Below are 26,880 nucleotides of genomic sequence, written 5' to 3'. Positions count from 1 at the left end.
ACAGACGGCCTGAGAGATGAGCAACATTGGAATAAATCATTGTTCAGAATTGGGTGGAATCTGAACAAGGGAGAAAGAAGAGGAAGCTTCATGCAGGTCAAGTGGCTAAATTCATTGAGCTGGAATTGTTTAAAAATTGTGCCGAAGGTACAAGATTAGATTAGATTACTTACAGTGTGGAAACAGGCCCTTCGGCCCAACAAGTCCACACCGCCCCGCCGAAGCGCAACCCACCCATACCCCTACATTTACCCCTTACCTAACACTACGGGCAATTTAGCATGGGCAATTCACCCACCCTGCACATCTTTGGACTGTGGGAGGAAACCAGAGCACCCGGAGGAAACCCACGCCGACACGGGGAGAACACGCAAACTCCACACAGTCAGTCGCCTGAGGCGGGAATTGAACCCAGGTCTCTGGCGCTGTGAGGCAGCAGTGCTAACCACTGTGCCACCATGCCGCCCACTAATAGCCAAATAGCCACATGATCTAATAACAGTAATAGAGACCTGGCTCAAACAAGGGGAAGAAAATCTACTTAATATTCCAGCCTACAATGAACTTAGGATAGGTAAAGTAGAGAGATGCATTGCCAGTGTTACTGCCACATTCGAGCAAAATCTAATATGCTGGAGAGTTCAAAGACACTGGTCTGAATTAAAGACTAATGGATGAGCTGCTCCATTTATAGCGGTATACTATAAAAGACCAAATAATTGCAAGGGGTTAGAGGAGGACATTTGGTCAGGCAATTGCAAGTGAAATAATAATGGGGATTGTCATCTATTCTAATATAGACTGGAAAAATAGCAATGTGAAGGCCAACACGGGAGGGAAATTTCTGAAATGTATACAAAATAACTTTCTGATCATTTCCCCAAGAAATGTTTGTTTGCCTTCTTATTTACGATCGACATTTTGACCGCATAGTAATATAATCTACAGGCAGAAGTTTGACTTCACTATGATGTACTTCTCTGTCACAATCATCAACCCCAAGGCAGTTGCATTGTCCAACTGCTTGCCTGACCTTGAATCTTGAATGTCGTGCTACTCAGTGTCATCAAATGCAAACACAACTATCAGGCTCTCGTCTGAATGTGCCTCAGGGCTGCATCACCTTCTTCTTCAGTTGCTCCATGAAGCTCTGCCAAATGGGCACCACCTTGATGCTGCTTGACTGAGTTTCCATCCTGACAAGTCATAAGATTACTATCATCTATCTCTGGAATATCTCCTTTTTTGAATCTCTCCTTGTCTCTCTCTCTGTCTCACAGATGCAGACATTCTCTCCCTCAGTAATGTGGGAAAGCATGAGGTAGGAAGAATAGAAAATTGGTGAAATGGAGAGAAATGCAGTGGTGTAGCGATATCTTCATAGATGAAGTACAAAAAGCTCATAGGCACAGCAAGTACAAAGGAGGCAAATAGAACCTTGGCTTTTGTGTACTGTTCAGGTCGCCACATAACCTGAAGGATGTGGACATTTTGGAAAGGATACAGAAACAGTCTGTTAGGATGTTGTCTGGTTTACAGGATTTTGGTTATGAGAAGAGATTGGATAAACTTGGTTTGTTTTCACTTGAATGTTGAAGGATGAGGGGCGACCTGATAAGAGGTTTACAAAATTATGAGAGGCATGGATAGAATGGATAGTGAGAGTCTGTTTCACCTGGGTAGAAATGACAACGACTAGAGGACATGGATTTCAGGTAAAGAGAAGGATGTGTTTAAAGGAGATGTGAGAGGCATGTTTATTTACACTGAGGGTGGTAAATGCCAGGAATGCACTGCCAGAGGTGGTGGTGGAAGTGGTTACCATAACAATGTTTAAGAAGCATCTTGACAGATGCACGAGTCGGCAGGTAATAGGGGGATAAGATCCGTGTAGAGGCCAAGGGCTTTAGTTTAGATGGGTGTCATGTTGGCATAAGCTTGGTAGATTGAAGGGCTTATTCTTCGGTTGTACTGTTCTTTGTTCTTTATCACAGTCTCCAGCTAATCCAAAATACCTCTTTCATAATGTCCTGTATTATCCTCTTTGACCTGAGAAAGGTCCACTCTATCTTCAAACATGTTTTGATCAAGATCCTTATTCTCACTTCTAAGTCCTGCCTCAGATTCAATTTGCCAATATCTGCCCCAGCCATATATCCAAACTTGCTCTATTAATTCTCCCAATTTTTTTATCATTAATAACTATATCTACTGTCACTGCTCCCCTGCCCTGTCAACACTTTTCTTGTAATTTGTGGTTCGATGTTTTTTCTGTTATGATTGTTGTTCAGATTCAGCAGATTCTGAATTGTTGCTTCTGTCAACTGGTATTTGGCACTGACTCCTGTACTTAATATTTGTTGTATGATCATCTATTCAAGCAGTTTTTCTCCTCCATCCATTAGTTGGTAATTGTCTGATCTGAAGCTAGTTAGTTAGAGAGGAGCCAGATTCTTCAGAAAGGTACTCAACGAGAAACCAGTGACACTGACACCCTGAGCCATTGTCACATATCTCCTGATCTCGAGTGTTTGGAATAAATAAGTGACCTGTCATCACAGTAATAGCATGCAGTCACAGGAAATAACTGCCCAAAAATTGAAACAATTTGCTTTTTAAATAAAAGCCTCACCATTTGCAACCCTATCTTAAAAGGAAGTTAAATCATGAGCCTTTTATGATTCAGTACATTTGTGTCTGTGCATGCAGCTGGCAAGCTATTCCATTAGAGTGATATGCCCTCTAGACAATTCAGTTTTGCCTTCCATGTCCTGATCATAATCTTTTTTTCTCTTTGTGCTTTCCTCTCCCAGTACTATTCAGTCTAGTATGCAACCTGACTGTCTTAATTAGTGAGTTTGTTCTGGGGTGAAATGGCTTCTTTCTTCATCTTTGTGTCTTTAAGTTTTTTTGGTCAGAGACAGAGAAATAATATAATAAAGTGAAAATTACGGTGTTTGAAATGAGGAACTCAATGCAAATTTATCTAAATCAAAGCTGTTAATATCTGAAACTGTAGAACATTACACCATAAGGGTAAATTATTCAGTTAGTCAAGGTATTTTATTTTCCATCCCCCTCCACTTTTTATTTGCATAATAATGTGAGATCTAATCTCTTGTGAGTGAACAATATTAGGATTTATTAAACATTATCATTTACAGAGGATGGTAAGAGAGAGCTATGTGTTCTGACCTCATGATATGGCTCCTTTTGCACATGCTCAGTAGCTATACTTGGAGTCATGGTAGAATTCCCTTTACACTATGATGTGGAGGTGCTGATGTTGGACTGGGGTGGGCAAAGTCAAAAGATATATGACACCAGGTTATAGCCCAACAGGCTTAATTGAAATCACAACCTCTCGGAGTGTTGCTCCGTCATCAGGTGAAGTCCAGAAGTTTGTGATTTCAAATCAACCTGTCAGGCTATAATTTAGTCTCGTGTGACTTCTGACTTTGTCCCTTTACCTTGTAGTGAGGTATTCCTCTTTCCAAGCAAATCTAAGCCGCTTTGAAAGCACTCCAGCACATTTTAACCAGTGATGAAGTATTCTCTGCACTTACATGTATAACTGATCCCCTGTCTGTATTGACATCCTCATTGTCAGTCTTAGGTCCATCTCTCTGAGATATCTCTATTTGTTCATGGTCTATTATACTCACCTTAATTTCTGTTGAGCAATTGACCATAAGATCATTATTATTAACTTGAAACTGGCCATACCATCTGGTGTCACCCATAATCTTAATTATTATACTTCTGGCATTTCTCTCATCACTAATGAGCAAGGACAGTTAGGAACATGTGATAAAAATGTTGAATTTACTACTCACAGCCAAGTGCCAAGAATTAATTAAAAACTAAAAAAAGGTAGGAATCTAATTAATCTGAGGAAGCCTATTAGTAAACAAGTCTCACTGGAAGGCTATCCTATTTAAAACAACCATTTATAAACATTTTCATAGCCAATTTATCATCCATCTTCCAACTTCATTCCACACTATTAGATCAATGTTTATTTTTTGGCAATCTCTCATGCCAAAATACATCAAAAGCCTTTAGTTGATGAAGTTTACTAAGTCTCCTTGATTATGCATTCAGAAACTTCCGGGTTCAGTGGGTGTGATCTCTTTGGGTTGAATGTTCCCCGTAATCTTAATATACTCTACATGCTGACTTGTACTCCTTATGGTTTGTCTCGCACTGTGTTTTTGACATTGCCTATTGTTTCTTGGATAAAAGAGGGAAGAAGAATAGGGAATATGCATGTGGACTAGGCCGAGACAAAACAGATTTGTAAATGCTTCAATAGGGATGTATCAAATGAGATTAGTGCAAGCAAATATGCTTCCTTCAGAGACAGAAAGCTGAATACTGTATTGAAACTGGAGTCCATTGAACTTCAAAGTCAGGACAGGGCCCATTTCAGCTTGGCTAACTGCAACCATTTAATGGCCGTTAATTGATTTCAGGCAAAACTTCCATCCTACTGAGGAGAAAGTCTTACCTCCAAGAGCTGCTGTCATATCCCATTTCCTCTAAATCCATGGGACGCTCATGGACACTCACATGGGCCTGAGCTACGTCTGCCTCTTTCTCAGTGACATTGAACAGTCCCTCTTCATACATACACAGGTACTGTTCCCCAACTCTTCTGCTGTTACATCAATGACTGCATCAGTTCTGCATCCTGCACCCAGGCTGAACTGGAGCAGTTCATCGACATTGTTAACAACTTACACCCTGTCCTCAAATTCATTTGGTCTATCTCTTCACCTTTCTTGACCTCTCTGTTTCCAGTTTATGGACTGACATTTGCTATAAACTTACAGACCCCCATAATTACCTGGACTACACCTCTTCCTATCCAGTATCCTGCAAAACCTCCATTCCATGTTCCCAATTCCTCTGTCTCTGTCACATCTGCAGTGTCGAGAAGACATTCCACACCTGAGCATCCCAGATGTCCACCTATCGTCCTCTCTCAGTCATCCAGACAGCCCTCCACTGGGCCTGTAAGGGGAAACCTGGACTCCTGGTCACCGCCCATTTCAATTCCCCCTCCCATCTGCTCTCTGATATGTCCATCCTTGCCCTCCTCCATTGCCACAGTGAATCAGACTCAGGTTAGAGGAGTAACATCTTTATCTTCGGCCTGGGCAGCCTACAGCCCGGAGGGCACAACGTTGAGTTCTCCAATTTCAAATATCCTTCCCACCCATCCCCTGACTGCCTTTCCAGCCACTCCCCCTCCCTTCCAATCCTCTGGAGGATTCATTCCTCTCATCGACCAACCAAGTTGTACCCACCATCTGTCCCTACCTCACTATGCCGGCCCTTGCCCTACCCAACATCCCCCACAGCCCCACATCTGCAACTCTCCTGCCCCCCCCTTACACCCGAAACCGTAAGACCATAACATATGGGAGCAGAAATGAAACCATTCAGCCCATCAAATGTCCTCTGCTATTCAATCATGGCCGATAAAGTTTCTCAACCCCATTCTCCCACTTTTGTTGACTTCTCCACCTCCTGATGCTGCCTGGCTTACTGTGTTCTTCCAGCCTCCTGCTTGTCTGCATCATTACCAGCAGCACCACCAGATCATATAACCTGTTGAAGGACTTTGCCTGAAATGTCGATTTTCCTGCTCCTCGGATGCTGCCTGACCTGCTGTGCTTTTCCAGTGCTACACTCTCGATTCTAATCTCCAGCATCTGCAGTCCTCACTTTCACCCAGATAACCTGTTAACCTGACATCAGTTGTAGTGAAAATGCTGGGACATATTGTTAAGAAAGTGGTTTCAGCATATGTGGAAAATCATAATATGACTGAGAAAAGTCAGCACATAATCTGATAAGGAAGTTACGTTTGTCTATCTGTTAAAGTTTTTTTTTGTTGAATTTATATCCATTAGGTTGGATAGGGATAGTCCAGTGGAGGTAGATTTGGATTTTCAAAAAACATTTGAAAAGATGCCACATGAAACTGTTAAACAAAATGAGGACTCATTAAATTGTGGGTAATAGGAGGGCGTGATCTTGATTGATTAAAGGACAGCAAATAGACAGTAAGAATAAACAGGTCATTTTTGGAAGTCTGTAGATGATATGCTACAGGATCACTATTTGTGCCTCAGCTATTTTCAACATATCAATTATATAGGTGAGGCCACCAAGTGTAATGTGTTGGAGTTTCCAGGTAATAGAAAGCGAGGTGGAAAAGTAAGCTGTGAGGAGGATACAAAAGGCTGAAAAACAATATAGACATGTTAAGCAAGTGTGAGCGAGCATGTTAGATGCAGTGTAATATGGGGAAATGTGACATTATCCATTTTTGAAAAGTCAAATTCAAAAGCAGAATATTTTTCAAATGGTGAACGTGATGTTCACAGGAATCTGGGTACATGAATTGCAAAGTTGTTATGGAGCTACAGTATGCAATTAAGAAGGAAAATGATGCATAGTCTTTATAACAAAATAAATAAATCTTACCACAATAGTATTAGACCTTGGTGAGATCACAGCTAGAGTGCAGCAAAGAATTTGTATCTGCTTTGCAAAGCAGGTACAACAAAGATCCATTGAAATGGTTCCTAAAGTGAGAGAATTGCCCTTATGGTAGATTGAGTAGTTACCTTGAATTTAGAAGAATGAAAGGTGATCTCATTGTTACACATAATCAAACAAGAGACAAACTCAGAAAAATACATTAGTGGAATTAAAGAGGTTAATCCAAAGCATTATTAGAAGCAATAGCAGAACTAAAGGGCAAGAATATAATCTGATCAAAGGCAAGCTCAGATCAAGTTCCAAATGCAATTTTTCTATGTTAAGTGTAATTAAATAGAACTGCCATCTGGCAAAGCAATGTCGGTGGAATCCCTGCATTGAATTAAAGTGTAGTTAGAGATTGTAATGGAGCGACTGGGATTTAATTGTAAATACCTTTGTTATCTTTTATGATGCTCAATATCCTGAAGTATACTGACAAATTGAGATCTAATCCCTGTAGAATACCAGGTCAGTTTGTATGCTCACATTTCCATTTTTTGTTCCCTTGTCTTTATCAGTGAATTGCTGTCAGCACATTACGTTGAAAGGCATTTCGGGGATGAAGGAAAGACCACACAGGCTTTGGTAAGACAAACATATTACTGGCTTATGGAACAATGACAAATTAAAATGACAATATAAATACATAAATAGTGTGTGAACAGTTCAGAATAGGAAGAAACAGCATTTGAGCAGCAGGTAACACGAACACACAAACTTCTGCAGCAATTACAAAAGATTTCTGAGACATTGAGGCGAAAAACCCCAAGTGATGTCCAGAAAGGAGCCTCCAAAAACTGCAACTAATTTTATCTGAGGACCCCTCCACTTCAACAACCTATTCTGATTTGTATGGACTATTGTTGTGAGTAAGAACTGTCAAACGTCAGCCGCATAAAGATGAAAATGACGCTGAGGTCTCAATGACATTTAGATTTAATCTTACAGTAGGAGCTTAGCTTGCTTCTCTAAACATATGGGAGTTCCCCCCCCCCCCCCCCCTTGAGAAACTAAAAGATCTGGAGGCAATATGATTGAGGCCTTTAAAATTGTGTCTGAGTTGGACAAGATGGATATCAAGAGACCTGGGCGGCCTGATTGTATCTATGGAGAGAGTTTCAGGAAATTCAAGATTCTGGTTACTTGTGCTGGAACCAGAGGTGGAGCACTGTCTGTAAATGCAGTCTGTGTCTGCGATGTCACTGTTAGCAACATCCCCTGGATATGTTTGTATTACAGACAGCCAAAGATTAAAGAGAGAGATAAAAGAGGGATTAGTCAACAGCATTCTGGATCCCCCCTCGCCCCTTTCCCAACTGCTGACAGTTTCTCATACTGGACCCTTGCCACTCCCTTCACTGCTCCCTTGTATTAGCCTTTTACCCTGTTCAGCCCCTTGCTGCTTTTTTAACCACTCCATTATATCTCCTTGCATTCCACCCCCTCCAATGCCTTGCTGCTTCATCCATTGCTCCCTTGCATTTCCCCATTAGCCCTTTGCTGTTCCCTTTGCTCATCTCCCCCCCCCCCCCCTCCCCAACGTCCTCCAATCCGCCAACTCCCTCCTACTTTTCTCCTGTCTGCCTCCGTGCTCCCTGAACAGTCCTCCACCACTTCTTCCCACCCACTCGCCACATACTCTGTTGCGGTGAGGGGCCTTGGGAAGACGTGTGGCATCAGCAAAGAGAGTGGTAATGTGTGGAGGACGGGGTGGAGGAATCAGCAAAGAGACTGGTGAGGGGAAGCAAGCCCATTGTGAATGGAGCAGTGAGGGGATTGGGAAGGAGAAGGCCAACGATGCATTATGAGTGAGATCCAGAATTTCAGGAAGAGGATAACGGGTGGTGGATGTACATTGGGATGTCAGTGATTGGAGAAACAACATGTGCTCCCGCAATTGGAGCGAGAACTGACTTAGTGATTTGCTGTCTGGGGACTGGTTGCAATTACAGGAAATACTCAATGTAATACTTCAGGTAAGTGTTGAAAACTTCCCAAGTGTAGGTTGAAAAGGACATAAATGCTGCAGAAGTCAACATTTCCAACAACTCCTGATTTAATTCTACCACTGGCTCATTTTAGGGTGAAAATGGGGCAGTAACAAGACACAAGCCTCCCTTGGTGTCTCATTTTGAACAACCTCTTGTGTTAGAATATTTCATTTCATTATTCAAGTTCATCTTTGTTCTTCACATTAATTTTTAAAATGCTAATTATCATTTACCAAGATAGCAAGAGAACATTGAAGGAATGCTGCAATATCCAATCCTGTGTCTCAACAGGGAATGCATTATATAATAAGCCTAATGGCCGGCTAAATTTGCTATTCGTAAGGTCTCTTGGAGGAGCAGGTTTTGTACAAAACTAGTGATTTAAATGAACATGACAATAATAGAAGATTACCAAGCCAGTAGCAGTATAGTTCAACTCATTCATGAAAGGGAATAACTTCCATAATGTTTTCTCTTTAGTAAATGCACTAAATAATTGAAAGTTCTTATCTAAACACTATTTAGGAAGGATTGCTGCTCTCAAGATGCATGACGATTTGTGCTCCAACCTTTCTACTGGTTGAAATTGTCAGTACTTTAATAGTATCGACCAGAAGGAACCTTACTTCACAAAGGGATTCTGGTGCACTCTTTGTCTTCCGTGACTGTTGTTGGTCTAAACTCTTGTTTGAGTGCAGACCTGAAAATAAAGAAATTGAATTTATGTAGCACCTTTTACATTCTTCATGTCCAAAAATGCTTCATAATTAGTGAGTGACTTTTGAAATAACACCAGTGAAGCAGAATACTCTTTGCATACCAAACAGAAGGGAGATAGTTGTTCAATTGATTAGTTTGGGTGATGGTTTTGAAGGACCAACGCTGCATTTTGTAAAGACTGAACCAGTCTTTGAATTCTTCCTTTAGTTATTGCTGTTGTTTTACTATCTTGACAAGATGTCCAAATGCTGAGAGTTTAACTTGGTCTGACAACATCTACTTTCAAACTGACTGAAAATTCACAAATTGACCCTGACTGCAGGAGTTGCCAGCTGAGAACAAGGTACTGTAGATGCTGAAGACACGAAATAAAAGAAATGGAAATGTTGGAAATACTCTGGTCTACCGGCATCAAAGGAGAGAGAAAGAGTTAATACTTCAGTCCAGTTACTCTTGTCAGACCTTCAAGAGAGTTAGGGGGGTATTACCAGGAGGCAAGATGAATGTTATGGATATACAGTAAGCGTCCTCTTAGTAGAAGAAGAAAGTCAATTCCTCTAAGATAATCAAGAGTTAGAGGTCACTCACTAAAAATCGGGTCATCCATTTAAAGAAAGGTGAAGTAATCAGTCTTGCAACTTAGAGGGGGCATTCAGTTGGAATGCAGACTTTCAGTTACAATCAGATCAGCCAGGATTTTATTCAGTGGTGGAATGGACAGGCTTGAGGGGCTGAATGGCCTACCTGTGCTGCTAATTTGTGTCTTTGTTTATATCTATATATAAAAATCGCACGCACGCACACACACACAGGCTCCAAAAGCAGAATCAGAATTAGGGTACAGAAGAAGGCCATTTGGTCCATCATGCCCACGCCAGCTGTGTTATCTATCCTGTTTGGATTATCTAGTGCCAACCTTTTGCTTTTTCCCCACATCCATGCACACCATTTTTATCCAAAAAGCTATCCATTGCCTTGAGTGAAGGTCGAAGCCTCAGAATGCAGTGGCAAATAACTTACCTCCTGACTCCAAAATTCTGTCAATTGTCTATAAGGTACAAATCAGGAATGTGATACAATATACTTCACTTCCCTGGGGGCTGCTGCTCCAACAACAGCTAAGAAGCTCAACACTTTCCAGGACAAGGTAGCCCATTTGATTGGCAACGCAGCTGGCAGGTCAATCATCTCAGTCACAGGACATCATTACACCAAGATGGTGCCTTAACCCCAAATATGTTCAAATGTTTTTTCAATGACTTCTCTCCACCGTAAGGTCAGAAGTATGGGTGCTCGCTGATGATTGCAGTGCTCAGTAATAGTCACAACTTCTCTGATAGTGAAGTAACCATGTCCAAATGCAGCAAGATCTGGATAATATCCAGGTTTGAGTTGATAAGTGGCAAGTAACATTTGTGCCACTCAAGCGCCAGTCAATGATCATCAACAAGACAGGATCTAACCATCAGCCCCTAGCATTACCATTAGTAAATCTCCCTAGATCATCATTTTGGGGTTAATATTGACTGGATCAGCAATAGAGATAGTCTATCTACAAGAGCAAGTCAGATGCTAGGCATCCTATGGCAAGTAAATCACATCCTGTCTCCTTTAACTGTTCACCATCTGCAAGGCATTTCTCAAGAATGTGTTGGAAGAATTCTCCACTTGCCTGGATGAGTGCAGCTGTAACAACACTCAAGTCTGACACTATCCAGGAAAAAATGGCTTGTATGATAGACATCCTGTTCACCACATTCAATATTTGCTCCCTCCTCCATTGACAAGTAGCAGCAGCGTGCCATCTATAAGATGTGTTGCTGTAACTTGCTAAAGGTTCTTTGACTGCATTTCCAAACCCATGACCTGAAGGATAAGAGCCACAGACAAATACAAACACCATCACCTTCAAGTTCCCCTCCAAATCATACCCAACCCTGATTTGGAAATAAATTGCCATTCCTGTATCATTCTAGTCCTCTTTCCCAACAGCACTGTAGACAAGCCTCCAGTGTACAGATTGCAGCAATTCCCCACTACTTGCTCAAGAGCAATTGGAGAAGGCCAATAAATGCTGACTTAACCAGTGATGTTGGCATTCTATGAACAAGGTAAAATAGGACCATTATGCCTTTTCTCTGTAGAACATTTATGGTAAAATCCAGTATATATTGAGACAATGTAGTCGATGTTTAAATGATTTCAGAGTAGTGGAGAGTGAATAATTCATCATTGCAGATTACAATCAATATACACCAGCTGCCACATTTTAAATATTTCTAACTGATTACCATGCAGTTTCAATGAGTCATCATTGCCCTATGTGGCTGAGTGCTGATTCTAGGCATATATCTGGGAGACCCTTTTGTATTTATTGACAGGGAGTTGGGAGGTTCAAAGGCCATACTGTTGTATATTTTTGAAATGTAAGAGAATGCATTTTTAAAAGATTTGAGTGTATACGTCGGAGAGCAATGGGAAGGATTAGAATTGCAGTTTCCCTCAGAAATTCAACAAACCTTTGTCCAGTCAAATATTTTCCTGATAAACTTTGACAGGTTTTCTTGATAAAGGAAAATTGGAGGTTCTGATAATCATGAAGAAAGCAGATTAAGTAGATACCCACAGACCAGTTTATCAATATTTTGTTTCATTGTGATGCTATTATCCTGGATAAGCCAACCAGATTGATTAAAACGTGAATAAAACGATCTTCTTGACGATATGAAAATCGAAATAGTATATGAAATCTGATACCATAGGCAAAATTCTCTGTTTGCAGTAAGTAGCTGAGGGTGATTACTGTACATTTGAATGAGCTGTAGACTTTCTCTATCACAGTAATCTCCTCCAGCATGCTAAAGATCCCTGCATTCCTCCAATCCTGCATGCACGCATGCCAGGCAGTGAAAGAAAGGAATGGAGCCTAATCTTTACACACTGAAAAGCTTTTACTTACAGAGGGAATCATGCATCTCCCACACTCAACTGCCAGTTTAATTCTGTTCCTGTAAAGATCCAGCCATGGATCACTGCAGATCTGTATGAGATAGACTGCATGAGCAGACAGAGGATATTATTGTTTATTCTTAGTGAAAGTACAACATTTTACAATGTTGTCTTGAAGGCATTTTCTACAGAATAGCACATTTTGAAGATTAAAAGTATAAAGTTCTCATAAGAGAGAAAATCAAGCTCCATATTCAGAATGAAAGTAATTAGAGGAAACCTCGCTCGAGTATGTAAAATATTAACCAGTACAGATGGTAATTATGGAATATTACTTCAGTGTAATCTAGGACAGCAGGATCATAAATTAATTTAAATTTCTGAAGCTTAATTTGAAACTGATGTTCGGAAAAACTGCATTAGACAAAAATTTCACTTGCATAATTATAGTAATTACTGTCTTTGGGGAAAAAATGGGCTGATTGTGAAGCAGTGTGAAATCTCCTTCGCACATGAACTATACTATAAAAATAGAAGGTTTTCTTCTATAATGTTTGTAATCTGATTGCTAGGAGCAGGAGAGGCAAGTGATTAGATACATTCAGAGGGCAATATCATGATGTGACAACAGTTGGGTTATAAAACGAATGGATTTCGATGGCACAAATGGGTTTTTCCCATTCTTCATTCTATTGTTTGTTGCTAATTCAAAAATGAAATTAAGCCTGGTGCACAGAATCCTATCCAGAAATGGGTGTTGTTTGCTTCATGCTCTATGTCAATTGAAATGAGTTGTCGATCAGACTGTTACAAACTTTTGACTTCCTGTCAGAAGCTCAAGCTTTTCAAATGTAGCATCTATAATGTGCCCATATTCTGCTATTTAAGTCTGTCTTCCCTGTTACATGTATAGAAGTTTTTTTTAAAGAAAATAAGATAGTCAAGTGAGAGGAGGATGCTAATTGTTTTGGCTGCTTTCTGGCTCACCTAATCCAGGATGGTTCCCTTCCCAATCAGTCCACTCCATCTAATCACATTAATTCGGTTCAGTAGGCGATGGCCTGGTGGTAGTATCGCTAGAATATTAACTCAGAGACACAGGTAATGTTCTCCAGACTGGGGTTTGAATCTCACCATGGTAAATGGTGGAGTTTGAATTCAATAATAATCTGGAAATAGGTATTTAATGATGACCATAAAACCATTGCAGATTGTCATGAAAAACCTATCTGGTTCAATAGTGTCCTTTAGGGGAGGAAATCTTCCATCCTTAACTGGCCTGGCCTACATGTGATTGAAGATCCACAGCAATCTGATAGACTCCTAACAACCCTCTGGACCATTAGAGATGGGCAATAAATGCTGGCCTAGCCAGAGATGCCCTCATCCTGTGAATGAATTAATAAAACTTTATATAATCTGTTGAGTTCTAATCTCACTGTATTGCTGGCTATGCTTTAATGTTCCCTTTAAAGTTCCTGCTCCTTTAACCAAATGTGTTGAGTTTTGTTAGATTAAAATGTATCATATTTTGAGTTTTACTTGATGTGAATAACTGAGATCTCACCGAGAAAATCACACATTCTCTTTTGGATCCTTGGTGATTCATGGGAATGTTAATTGCAGGTTTAGAATAATTTAAATTTTTTTATTAATCGTTGTGTTGGAATAACACTTTGAATGCCTTACAATATACACATATGTAAACTACAGTTTATTGGATGTTCATGTAGTACTCTATCCAAACCAAGACAAGTAACTGCAGTGGGCTACATGGAGGAGTGTCTATGCTTTGTTCTTTGTTCAAATTCAGAAGCAGAGCATTCTTTGGTGAGCAACTCACCACCCGTCTCCTACACACCACTTATCCACCATCTACAAGGGAGAGATCAGGACTGTAATGGAATGGAGTCCACTTGCCAGGATCCGTGCAGCTGTAACAACACTCTAATATCTGACACCATTCAGGCCAAAGCAGCCGCTTGATTGGCACCTCATCTGCCTTTAGCATTAACCCCCATCCTCAGTGATGTACAGTGACAGCATTGTGTACCATACAGAAGATGCACTGCAGTGATTGAGCTCAGCTTCTTCAACAGTGCTTTTCAAACCTGCAACCTCTCCCGCTTGGAAAGACAAGAACAGCACATACATACCAGCAGCTACTTGTGAGTTCTCTTCCACTGGGAAGGGAAGGTGATGGCTTAGTGGTATTATCACTGGACTGTTAATCCAGAGGCCCAGGTAATGTTCTGGGGACCTGAGTTCGAATCCCATTATGGCAGATGGTGGAATTTGAATTCAATTTTAAAGAATCTGGAATCAAGAGTCTAATGATGGCTATGAATCCTTTGCCAACTGTTAGCAGAACTCATCTGGTTCACTAATGACTTGTAGGGAAGGAAACTGTCATTCTTAGCTGGTCTGGCCTACATGTGACTCCAGACCCACAGCACTATGGTGGACTCTTAAATGCCCTGTGGGATGGGTAATTAATGCTTGCCTAGCCAGCGATGCCTTCATCCTGTGAATGAATAAAACAGAAATCATACACCATCCTGTCTTGGAACTGTATCACTGTTCCTTCACTGTTGCAGAGAAAATCCTGTATCTCCCTAACACATGGACTACAGCAGTTCAAGAAGGCAGCACACTTTTGTGAACAAAAAAAAAGCACAACTGCTCCTTTTAAATGTGTCTTAATATCATACCAAAAAAGAATCATTCCTTGGGAATCGGTATCTATTGAAATCTGCTTATCATTCTTCCTGAAAAATGGTTATAAGTATTTTGTCAGTCTAAATAACCCATTTAGTTAAATACCTGCATATGCAACGTATGATAAAAGTAATCCAGAATATCAGTGCATATAGTGCAAGTTTGCAATTGTTGTTAAACATAGACAATTTTAGTTAACAAGTATAGATGGCCAGTTGCACCGTGAAAGATTACAGAAAGAGACCATCACTGTAAGTGTCTCTGGAAGTTGTTCTCTTTCTCAATCATGTCAGCTATCTTGCTTAATTTTCCCCTATTTGGTCAGTGTCTATACTGTCCAGTAGTTAGCTTCGGCAGCATGTCTACTGAAATTGGAAATATACAGAGACAATTAGCATGGCCCCTGCACAAGGATGACAGGCACATTCGTGAAGTGTTCCATATTTCACACTTCCACCACATTACATTTAAGGGACGGCACGGTGGCTCAGTAGTTAGCATTGCTGCCTCACAGCACCAGGGATGCGGGTTCGATTCCAGCCTCGGGCATCTATCTGTGTGGAATTTGCACATTCTCCCAGTGTCTGTGTGGGTTTCCTCTGGGTGTTCTAGTTTCCTCCCACAATCCAAAGATGTACAGATCAGGTGAATTGGCCATGCTAAATTGCTCATAGTGTCAGGGGTGAATATAGGATAGGGAAATGGGTCTGGGTGGGTTAATCTTCGGAGGGTTGGTGTGGACTGGTTGGGCCAGAGGGCTTGTTGCCATACGTAGGGAATCCAATCTAGTTTAGGAAATGTTTCAGGTAATTTGTCCTGTAAATTACTGTTGTAATTTTCCTGACCTGCGGAAAATACTGTGATGAAGGAAAATATAGCACAAGGATCTATTTCAGCAGCAAGGATACAGAAGATTATATAGAGCTGGATATTTTGCTGCGATGGAGGAAAGTCTTCAGCTAATCAATGACTACATAAATATTGACTTGTTTTTGTTTGTTTGCTCTTAGGATATAGATAACACTGCAGATTCAGTGCTTACTTTATACCATTTAGTTCCTGTAAAAGCATTAAGTGTCAGTGTCAAGGTGTAAGAGGAAAGTAATACATAGAGACCGATCAGGTGGGATCCTGAAGGACATTAGTGTTTTTCTGATCATCATAAAAAATGGCGGAGGAGTAGCAGTGCAATGTGCAGGCTTCTCAGCCCACAGCTCATCTGCTCTTCTGCTTTTAATTTTTTTAACATGTTTCCATTTATTATGGTACGTTAACAACTTCGGCGGAAGGCTTCTTCTCCTGACTCAGGTCCAGTAACGAGGTGGCTTCCAGTGGTCCAGAATGGAAGTATGGGCCTGGTGCTGGGTGCGGCAGTCTCCTGGTTTGGCTGGTTTGTTCAGGAGGGGTGATCTTGTCCCGACATGGACATCTTGTTCTATACTAGTGGTCCTCGGCAGCCTCTGGGTATTCCAGCAGCTCTGTACAAAGGTCTAGTCTCTGTGTGGGGTATCACCTTGGTGTGGAGGTCTTGTCCTGGCTTTAGAGGTGGCTTCTGGGTATTCCAGTGGCCCAGTGTGAAGGCCTGAGCCGAGCATGGAGGCCTCGTCTCGCAATCTCAGTCCGGACTTCCAGTGTACCCCAAGCCCAGGGGCCGTTAACTGAATTGTGATGAGTTTTTGCTTATTTTTTCTTCTTATTTATGATTTCTGTCATTAATTTAGGCACCTATGATGACTCTGTTCTTCACCTGAGGCCTAGCCATTTTTCATAAAGATTTTAGTACAACTGATTGGTTTCCTTGTGTATTGTGATTAAATTATGGCTTAAGAGGTGTATTTTATCCCCTTTTTTTGTGAAGGAAGGTTGAGACAGAGGTGCAGAGCAATCTGCTCAAATCGAATAAAGTAAACAACTTGTGGAGCCTTGGGCTTTTTTTAGGTTGGGAACAATAGAAGCAACCTGAATGGAGGGGGGGTGGGGGCAAGCTCCCACAGAATCAGAACCTTTGGTTTTCGCTTTCTGCAGTTGCTGGGTCTTGAAGCTGGATGTGGGAACTCTTATTTTTCTCTCTCTGTTACAGCTGAAATTCTTCCTGCTGCTAGAATTACATAGGAGATAATCTATTTTACTGAATTTGCCTTTGCCAAGAGGATAGTTATAGGATATTACTATCATTGGAACAGTCAATGTGTAGTTTATTATTTTAAATATTTCAGTAGAGTCACAATTAAGCTGATCCTTTTCTTCTTACTTTATTCATACACTATGGTTAAAATATGTTTTGCTTCAAGCCTGGTAGCTTGACCAATTGAATTGCATCCAGACTGTAAGGCCTGGCACCTGCCTTTAAAGTAAGCAAACGTTCGGGTCAAGGCTATTTTTTTTGACATGCTTGGAGGGGTTTTGGTCTGGCCAATACTCAATTCCTCCATTAATAAACTAGTCTTCCAAACACTACAGCCTTCTCACTCGTCCTTTCAAAGATTTTTGTGCATCCATCTCCAGATTTCTCTCTGTTCTTGCATTACCTTTGAAACTATGACAGTTCATATCTCATCTCCTCATCATTTCTGCCAAATTATTATCAATTCACACTTTTCTCAGTTTAATTTAATCTGCCAGTTTTCTACTTCACTCTGCAATCTGTACTGTCTTCAGGATTGTCCCCCAATCCATAAACTTTGAAATAGTCGCCTGTTTATCCATGTTCACTTCATTAGCATATACTAGAAGTGCGATGGCCCGAGAGAGTGCTGTTATATACTTCCCTGCAATCTGCAATACAACTAATCACCATCATCTCTGCTTTCTGTCTCCCAGCTACTTTTGTAACCATGCTGTCACTATCCTTTCAATACCAGGAACTTTAATTTTGCAATCATGTCCATTATGTGATACTTACTCACATGCCTGTTGCAAGTTGATAAACACAGCATCAATTACACTATTATAATCAGCTCTTTCTCTCTGTGCTTCATCAAGTAACTCAAATAAGCTGACAAAAAGCAATTTGTCTGTAACAAATGATTTTAATTTATTAGTCCATGCTCTTCCAAGTGGCAATTAATTTTGTCTTGGATTATTGTCTCTGGAAATTTCCCCATCATTTGATAAGGTACCACATAAAAGGTTTTTGCACAAGTTAGGAACTCATGTTACTGGACTAAGGTATTAGCATGAATTGAGGAATGTTTAATGCACGCAGGACAGAGAGTTAGCATTAGTGGGTCTTTTTCAGATTGGAATGCCACTAGGATACCTCAATTATTTGCAATCTGTATGAATGGGTTGGAGGACATCAGAGAGCAATATATCCATATTTGCTGATGATTCCAAAAAGATATGGAACGGCATGTTGTGATGAGGGCATAAGGAATCTGGAAGAGTATATAGATACATTGAGTGCTTGATTTACAAACTTGACAGATTGCGTTTAGTCTAAAGGTGTGTGGTCATGCACGCTCGGAGAAGAATAAAAGGCAGATTATTACTTAAGTAGAGAGATTCCAAAATGTGAAGGATAGAGGGATCTGGGTATTCACACAAAAGCTTTTCTTGTAAATCATTATGAATCCAAAGGTATTTTGACCTTTACTGGAAGGGGGAGTTTAAAAATAGAGAAGTCTTGATCCGACTATACAGGGTGGAGGTGAGTCCACAGCTGGAGTACTGTGTTATAGTACTGGTCCTTGTGTTTGAGAAATGATATATTACTATTGGAAGCTATTTAAAAGGGATTCACTAGGCTGATTTCTGGAATGAAGTAGCGACTCATCAAGAACAGCGAAACAGGTTAGACTTTTATTCATCAGAATTTAGAAGAATGAGAGGTGATTTCATTGAAGCTTACAAGATTCTGAGATGGCTTGAATGATTGATGTTGATAAGATGTTTCCACTTGTGGAAGAGTGATAAACTGGGGCATGGTTACAGAGCAAGGAGCATTTGTCTAAAACTGAGATGTGAAGGAATGCAGAAGATGGCGAATGTCTGGAATTCTCGACCCCAGAGTATTGTGGAGGTTGGATCACAAAACATTGAAAAAGGTAGATTGACTTTTGAAATATTGAGGGCTGTGCTGAGCTGTTTGTCATCGAAGAGAAGTCAAAGCCTGAGACTGATCAGGCATGATCATAGTGAATGGCAGGGTTGACCTTGCTTGAGGGGCTGAATGGTCTAATTCTGCTCCTATTTCTTATGTTCACCATCAACATAAAACTGAGTGGATTGTAGTTACTGGCTTCTTTCCTCTCTTCCTTTTCAAACAGGACTGTAATATTTGCAATCTCCAGTTCTCTAACACCATATCGCAGGTGGGTGGATGATTGCAACTGGAGCCAATTCAGTTTCCACTCCTTCTTTCCTCATAACTTAAATAGCATGCCATCTGGAATGCATGACTTCTGTGAGGAATATAGAACTTCTAAATACATCCTCTTTCTCTATTTTTATCCTATTCAATATCTCTACCTCCTCCTTTATTGATACCTTGGCAGCATCCTCTTCTGTAATGAAGGAAATTGAATCCATTATTGGCTTAGTGGCAAGAGGCAGAGGGTGATTGGCTTCTTTTTTTGTGACAGGAAGTCTATGTCAATGATGTACCACAGACTTCGATGTTGGGTCCCTCATTGTTTGAAGTGTACATCAATGACTCAGACACAAATGTAGTGGTATGATCAGTATGTTTGCTGATCATGTGCAAATTCTTTGTGTGACAAGTAGTAAGGAAAACCAAAAGACAAGAAAGATGGGCTGTCGGGGTGGGGTGCTGAACCTTGACAAATAGAATTTATCTAGAAAGGTGTGAGGTGATGTCTTTGGGAGGAAGAACAAGGCAAGGAAATACTGATAAAACCCTAGGAAGAGTACAGCATCAGAGGGAATTTGGTGTTCATGTCCGTAGGTCCTTGAATACAGCAGCACAGATGGGTAAGGTAATTAAGAAGGCATACAGAACACTTATCCGTATTAGTCAAGGTATTGAATACGAAAGCAAGGAGGTTTTGATGGAGCTGTATAGGATGTTAGTTAGGCCACAGTTAGTTAGGCCGGAGTACTGTGCAAAACTCTGGTCACCACAATATCAAAAGGACTTCATTGGAAAGGGTTCAGAGGGAATTCACCAGGATATCGCTTGGGCTACAGTGCTTCAACTATGAAGAGAGACTAGATAGGCTGGGTTTGTTTACCTTAGACCAGAGAAAGCTGAGGGAGAGTGGACCTGGTTGAGGTGTACAAAATTATAAGGGGCATAGATAGTCCTAATAGGAATATATGCTTCCCTTTCATAGAGTGGTCAGTAACCAGAGAGCGGGGAGTGGAGGCATTGATTTAATGTAAGAGACAGGAGGTTTAGTGGAGATTTAAGGAAGACTTCTTTTCGCCCAGAAGGTGATAAGAAGATTTCCTTTTAGATACCTTCATAGAACCACTATTTTTTGACTATCCTTTTGGTCTTTCAGTGATTATACATGTCTTTGGCTTCCTTATTATGTTCGCCATTAATCTATTCTCAACTGTCTAATCCTTTCAATCCTTTTTGTTTTAATCTCCACACTACTTTTTAGGTTTGCCTTGATAACTTCTTATTTTAATTGACCTAATCCTTTACTTTTCTGACTTTTATCTCTTTATCTTTAACAATTCAGGAAGCTGTAGCTTTGGTTGGCCTTTCCTTCCCCTTCATGTAAAGGGATTTAGACTGTGCTGAGCTGTCTTTGTGAAGGCCTCCTGCTCAATTATTGCTTTGCTTACCAGGCTTTTATTGCAATGGACACCTTATGATGCAGTGGGTAGCATCCCTGCCTCAGAGCCAGCGGTTCTGGCCCTGAGTCCACTTTAGAACATGATGACCACACGTATGTTAAAAATGCTGCTAACAGGTTGATTATCAACCTGCAAATGTTTTCAACACACTTATGACAGCGGTTAGGAGTGGGTTTGTCCTCCTAGCAGAGCGCTTTAGGGAACATCTCCGGGACACCTGCACCAATCAACCGCACCGCCCTGTGGCCCAACATTACAACTCCCCCTCCCTCTCTGCCGAGGATATGGAGGTCCTGGGCCTCCTTCACCGCCGCTCCCTCACCACCAGTCACCTGGAGGAAGAACGCCTCATCTTCTGCCTCGGAACATCTGCCTGTATTCCTGATGAAGGGCTTTTGCCCGAAACGTCGATTTTCCTGTTCCTCGGATGCTGCCTGAACTGCTGTGCTTTTCCAGCCCTACTAATCCAGAATCTGGTTTCCAGCATCTGCAGTCATTGTTTTTACCTTGTCTCCTACTGAACCATATTTGATACAAAATGGTGCCCCTCAAGCTACAGCTTTTGGTCTCAGGTTAGTGACCTTTTTCAAAAAGAATAATAAATAGAAACAGATTTTTATGTCAGACTCATCTGCCTCATGTTTCTCTAAATGTGAAAATCTTCTAAGTTCATGATTGAAATTCATCTCGATCAGATCCATTTTCAATTCACTGAAATTAGCTGTTTTCTGGTTAAATTATTTTGTTTGATCATAGTTGACCTTTTCCATATTTGTTTGAAATTATAAGATGATCATTGTTCCCCAGATGCTCTCTTACTGTAACTTGCTTCACTTGTCCCACTTCATTTCACATCCATCCTCATTAAGCTGGAAACAAACTATCAAGAATGTTCTCTTGTACACGTGACTGTCATTCTTTCACCTCCCTGCCATTTATATCTTCACTAGTGGAAGTTCCCCATTTGTACCAACTACTCTCCATCTCTTGCATCTTTCTGTATTTTGACTGTAGGTTCTGCCTTTCAGTTCTGAACGCTGTCACTTTCAGCGCTGTAATAGTTTGCTCTTTGTCATTTTGCAGAGTTTTAAAATTGAATTTTGTAACCTGTCACAACAAAAATCTTAACTTTCACCCTCTGAGTTAACAGTCTGTTAGGACCACTGGGGAGAGATACCACATCCTTAAATGGAGTAACAAAGTATTGCCAGATGTTTTGAACATCATGTTGGTGTGGGTTAACAGAGAAAGATGAGAGCTCTGGGTTAGAGGGGGATCAGCGAGCAGAGGAGAATCTATTATTTCTGTCCTGTCTAAACCTGAAGGCTAGTCTCTCTTGCAGTGGGAGCAATTCCCAAGTCTTCAAAATGTTTCAGCTTTAAACTGAATTCATGTGAGAGATAGATTTGGGGTGATTGACTGTATTAATCAATGCATGATGGCTAGATTTGTTTCTAAGCAAGAAACAATTGCTTTTCCAGAGGGAAAGTACTTTAGAAATGGATCATTTAAGTATTTGATGACTGTGCTTTTTAAACCGATAGAGAAAAGTAATCAATAAATGCAGTAGTCTTCTCTGATGAAAAGGTCACTAGACCCAAATTGTTGCTTCTGCTTTTCCTCCTCATGCTGTCACATTTGCAGAGTTGCTCTTGCAGTATCGGTTTTTGGCTCAGATTTCCAGCATTTGCAGTTCTTGGTTTATATCAATGCACTCGTTTTGTTCTGTTGGTCCTTAATTTTTTAATGGATCTGTAATAAATAAATGTTTACACATCTAGAAATTTCTTGGTGGCTTTACTGGAACACTGTCGATACAGAATTCATTTCACGACACCCATTGCTGCACATTTTTTCACCCAAACGCTAATATTTTGGACAACATCTTTGGAAGCATAAGAAAGACAGTTCCAATACTTTTACGAAGTCCAGAAGTGCCTGAGTCTGTTGCATGGAAAGTACTAAACATGAACTGTAGGAATGATTCACAGGAATGAAGTGGATCTTAAGTGCAACTTAAGAAGTGCAATCTTCTCTAACGTATGATTATTTTTTAAAAATCAGTTTTAAAAGTTGCTGGTTTATAATCCTGAATTGATGCAACCTTTAAAAGTTCAAAAGTAGATTTAGGTTGAGTCACTTTTTATTGGCTAGTACAGATTTGATTGAGTGAGCTGTGAATTTTCTGTGTTTCTAATTGCTTGGATGTTATGAGGATAATGAATTGGACCCACGTGTAAACCTGAAAACACTGGGCAGTCAGATTACGTCAGATTGTGTGCTTAAGAGCATTGAAAGGCAGGTGGGATCTATCTGAGAGGGATTTAAAAGGCTGGGGGAATAATGAGAAGTTGTACATGTGTAAAAGCTTAGAAATCTTGGTGTGCAAGAGCTAGCTGCACTGATCGTGGGGCTCCAGGCACCACATTACATTAATGCTGAGACCTCCCAATGATTCAGGCATGTAGGCAATTCTTGCCTTCTCTGGCTATTTTGGGTGTTAGGAAATCACAGATCTCTCATGCCTCTATGCCAACCAGACCCTCATAGAGGAAAATTGCCATCCGGTTACAGGGCTGGGAAACTTTAGGGATGAGAAAAATGTTTTTTAAAGAGGTTCAGAATCTCTGATGCCTCTCTGGAGGTTCATGTCTGAAATAAAAAAAATGTTGGAGAAACTCAGTGGGTCTGGCAGCATATGTGCAGAGAGAAACAGAGGTATGTCTGTTTGTCTCCCTTTCAGAAAGGATAACAACTAATCACTGATCCTTGAATTGATCTTTGTGACCTATCAAAGCACTCTGAGACCATCCTGCCCTTGTTAGATTGCTGGTTACAAGTGTTGGAATATCCTGTGCCTTGAATGTTACAACCTCTAGGTAACTCTCTCTCTACAGTTGCCAACTTCAGAACATTAGCAAATGACTTTTATTTGGTTATGCCATCTTCAAGTTTTTTTTTTAACCCCTACTCATAATACCAAGTTATGTCCATAAAGGATCAGTCATCAGACCTGATGGGATGAATGGCTTACCAGTACTTCAGCTCTTATGGACCGAAATGTTTCTAGCTGGGGAAGAATCTTGGCCAAGTCATTCTGATGGTCAGCATTATCTTCTTGGATGGTGTCTTCTTGTTTAAGTGCCCAACATGATATTGGGCATGAGACTGACATTCAGTGTGTAATTCCTGACTGCTGCTGAGGTAGCAGACTTCAGTTATCGTGATCGTGGGTCTGTCATTATTTGGTTCCTAGTACCTGTTTTGAATGACATTTTCAGGAGAAAGCATGTATGTTGAAATAAAATAGGAACTAAGTCATGATCATCTGTGATATCCCTGATAGTATAATTTCATACAAAGGACTGCTATGGAATGCTAACCTGGAATAATGTGGCATTTCCTGGAGAGGATGACATTAAAAACATTTATAATATTTTGCTGCATGTGTGCAGACGTATGAATAAGTGCTGAGAGCTTTCCAGAAGAATTCCTGATGAAGGGCTTATGCTCGAAACGTTGATTCTCCTGCTCCACAGATGCTGCCTGACCTGCTGTGCTTTTCCAGCACCACACTCTCGACTCTGATCTCCAGCATCTGCAGCCCTCACTTTCTCCCATATGAATAAGTGCACCATTCTTTGTATAGATGTTCAGATGAGAAAGTAAAGGTTAAATTGTTCTTGTTCAAAACAATGAAATAATGGGTCAATTGTGGGAGAAATTTAAACTAGTTGGAACAGTTGAACTTAACAGTTGACAGGAGTTTTAATTATAACTTGAAAACACCAAGGGAACAATTTTATTATAGGATCTGTAATTAATTTTGAGGGCAGCAGTCAAGACAGTAAAATGCTATGATGTGATCAGGAAGTTATGCAAGTCTCCATATTGGTGATCAGTTAGATATTGAAGAGCAGGTGCTCATTAGAATATTTCTGTAAAATAAACACTAATGCTCCCTTATCCATAGATTTTTGACACCAGTTCAGAAGCCACATACTGTGTAAGCATGCTGGAGGGAATATATTGCTTCATTAGTCTAACCCTCTTGTTATTTCAGGTGCTTAGACTGAACATTAAAATGAACATATGTGCCTATCTTCCTTTCCACCTATCCACTCCAGCCTCCTCTCTGACCTATCACCTTCATCCCCTCCCCCATTCACCTATTGTACTCTATGCTACTTTCTCCTCCCCCCCCCCCCCCCCCCCCCCACCCTCCTCTCATTTATCTCTCCACTCTGCAGGCACCCTGCCTCTATTCCTGATGAAGGGCTTTTGCCCGAAACATCGATTTTCCTGCTCCTCGGATGCTGCCTGACCTGCTGTGCTTTTCCAGCACCACTCTAATCTAGACTCTGGGTTTCCAGCATCTGCAGTCATTGTTTTTATTCTGAACATTAAAATTGTCCGTTCTGCATATTAGTACCAACAATTCTTACTCGGCAAAACATTAGCTTTGTTTTCTCCTTTTTGGTCTGCACATCATTTCCTGGCAGAACAACCTCCTATGAGAGTGACCCAGATTCATTTCCCTCCCAATAGCCTTTCTGCTGTGTGGGACAATGAGCTCCTAGCAGATGGAACAACACTAAAATTATGATTAAAATATATTAAGTAATATTAAAATTAATACAAAGTTACTAATGTCATTTCAGTTAATTCTTCACTGACAATTTGATGGATGAAGAAGTGACATTTCATTTTTGCCAATTTTGGATTTATCAGCAACGATTCGCAGAGATCCATCCACTGACACGAGTTTTAGTTGTGTTGTCAAATGGACATTGAGATGCCAGCAGCTGCTCTCTTCAATATGGTCATAGAAAATATTGACATTTTTGGAAATATTCTGCTCATTGTTGTTGTTTTGTTTTCACTCATCCACTTTGGCCTACAGTGATTACACTCAACTTGGATCAGCTTTATTATCTCCTAACTTCACTTAAATATTTCCAAGTGTTGATGCTTCCCTACATTTAAAGGTTATGACTATCTTGACTATCTTTCTAGCTGCAATTCCTAGTCCTGAGTCCATTTCTCTATTGCCACCTTTTTCACTTTTCTCTTTACCCTGCCTGTTCTCATACCTCCTTTCTTTTCTTTATTCCTCGGTACTAAACCTTCACAAACTCCAGTCATTTAGCATTCGTCATCTTGCCTGTTATTCTGCTACCACTTTAGGCTTAACCTTAACTTATCTTGCAACCCCTCTGTGTCTCACTTAGTCTCTTCCAAAAGATGCACCAAAGTAGTCATCATTGCCTCCCAATGAGCAGCACTCCCAATTGCGCCATTGTACTCTTGCCCCATTGTACAGGCTTCCCAGGGGATATTCTTGATAACTCCTCTTTGTGCCTCACTTACTTCCTACTTCTGACATATGGAGCCCACTTTTCCATGCTAGTACAAAGCTAAGGTTTACTGGGTAGGCTTGGGTGGCACATGGAAGCCAGTCCAGGATTACAGACCCAAATCTGACATGCCTATGTCCAACACAGAAGCCATTTTGGAGCTAGCAGTGAGCAGTTCGCCAGGTGTCCATCTCTGGGTTACAAGTCAATTTTTTGCAACATCTGGCGTGTTTGCTGAGTTTGGTAAGATAGCTTAATATTAATGAGGTGGATATTGAAGTTAACCAAGCTATAATTCTCCTTGAATTAGCAGCTCTCTGTTGCCTAGTGAAAAATTCAAATCACTGCCACAAATCTTGCCAAAGGCCACATCCTTCAGGCCATAATGGATTCTGCTGAAAGGCACTCTGGAAATACGAGGAATATGATAGCCTATTTGTACACAGCAAGATCCCACCAATAGCAATGTAGTAATGACCAGATAATAGTTTATTTTTGTGCATGTGCAGGAATAGTCTTTTTTGTGACATACTGGCTTGGAAAAATCTCTGTCACTGTACTTCAAATAGTGCCATGGGATCTTTAATCTCTGCTTTGCCTGTGACAGGACCTATGTTTAACATCTCCTCTGAAAGGTCACCCTTCTGACAGTGCTGCACTCCTTTCGTACCACATTGAACTTTGTCATTGTTTGAGGACACCTTGCCTGTCATAAACAGCAAATGCCATCATTTTGGTCTCTCTTCTGGTTTTGCCAGAAACACAGATGAAGTAAAATTAACATGTACATCACTTTCTGTCAGCAAGAATCCAAGAGC

At 40.7% G+C, this 26,880-nt stretch overlaps 1 protein-coding gene and 1 non-coding gene across 9 annotated transcripts in view; both read left to right on the top strand.

Moving 5' to 3' along the window:
- adam11 (ADAM metallopeptidase domain 11) overlaps positions 1 to 26,880 on the top strand; it is a 165,265-nt gene that overhangs the window by 23,285 nt on the left and 115,100 nt on the right. For all 8 annotated transcript variants that reach the window (XR_006309220.1, XM_043675211.1, XM_043675210.1 and 5 more), the window contains one exon: positions 7,077 to 7,143. Coding sequence is in view for 6 of the 8 variants with exons in the window: in XM_043675211.1 (XP_043531146.1) it covers positions 7,077 to 7,143 (67 nt within the window). In the remaining 2 variants the exon portion in view is untranslated. The remainder of the gene's footprint in view (positions 1 to 7,076; positions 7,144 to 26,880) is intronic.
- Positions 15,280 to 15,384, top strand: LOC122540060. The gene has a single exon (XR_006309236.1). It is a non-coding gene; the product is annotated as a U6 spliceosomal RNA (small nuclear RNA).

Source organism: Chiloscyllium plagiosum, chromosome 33 (genome assembly GCF_004010195.1).
Source record: "Chiloscyllium plagiosum isolate BGI_BamShark_2017 chromosome 33, ASM401019v2, whole genome shotgun sequence".
Classification (NCBI taxonomy): Eukaryota; Metazoa; Chordata; class Chondrichthyes; order Orectolobiformes; family Hemiscylliidae; genus Chiloscyllium; species Chiloscyllium plagiosum.
This window is presented reverse-complemented; position numbering and strand designations above follow the sequence as displayed.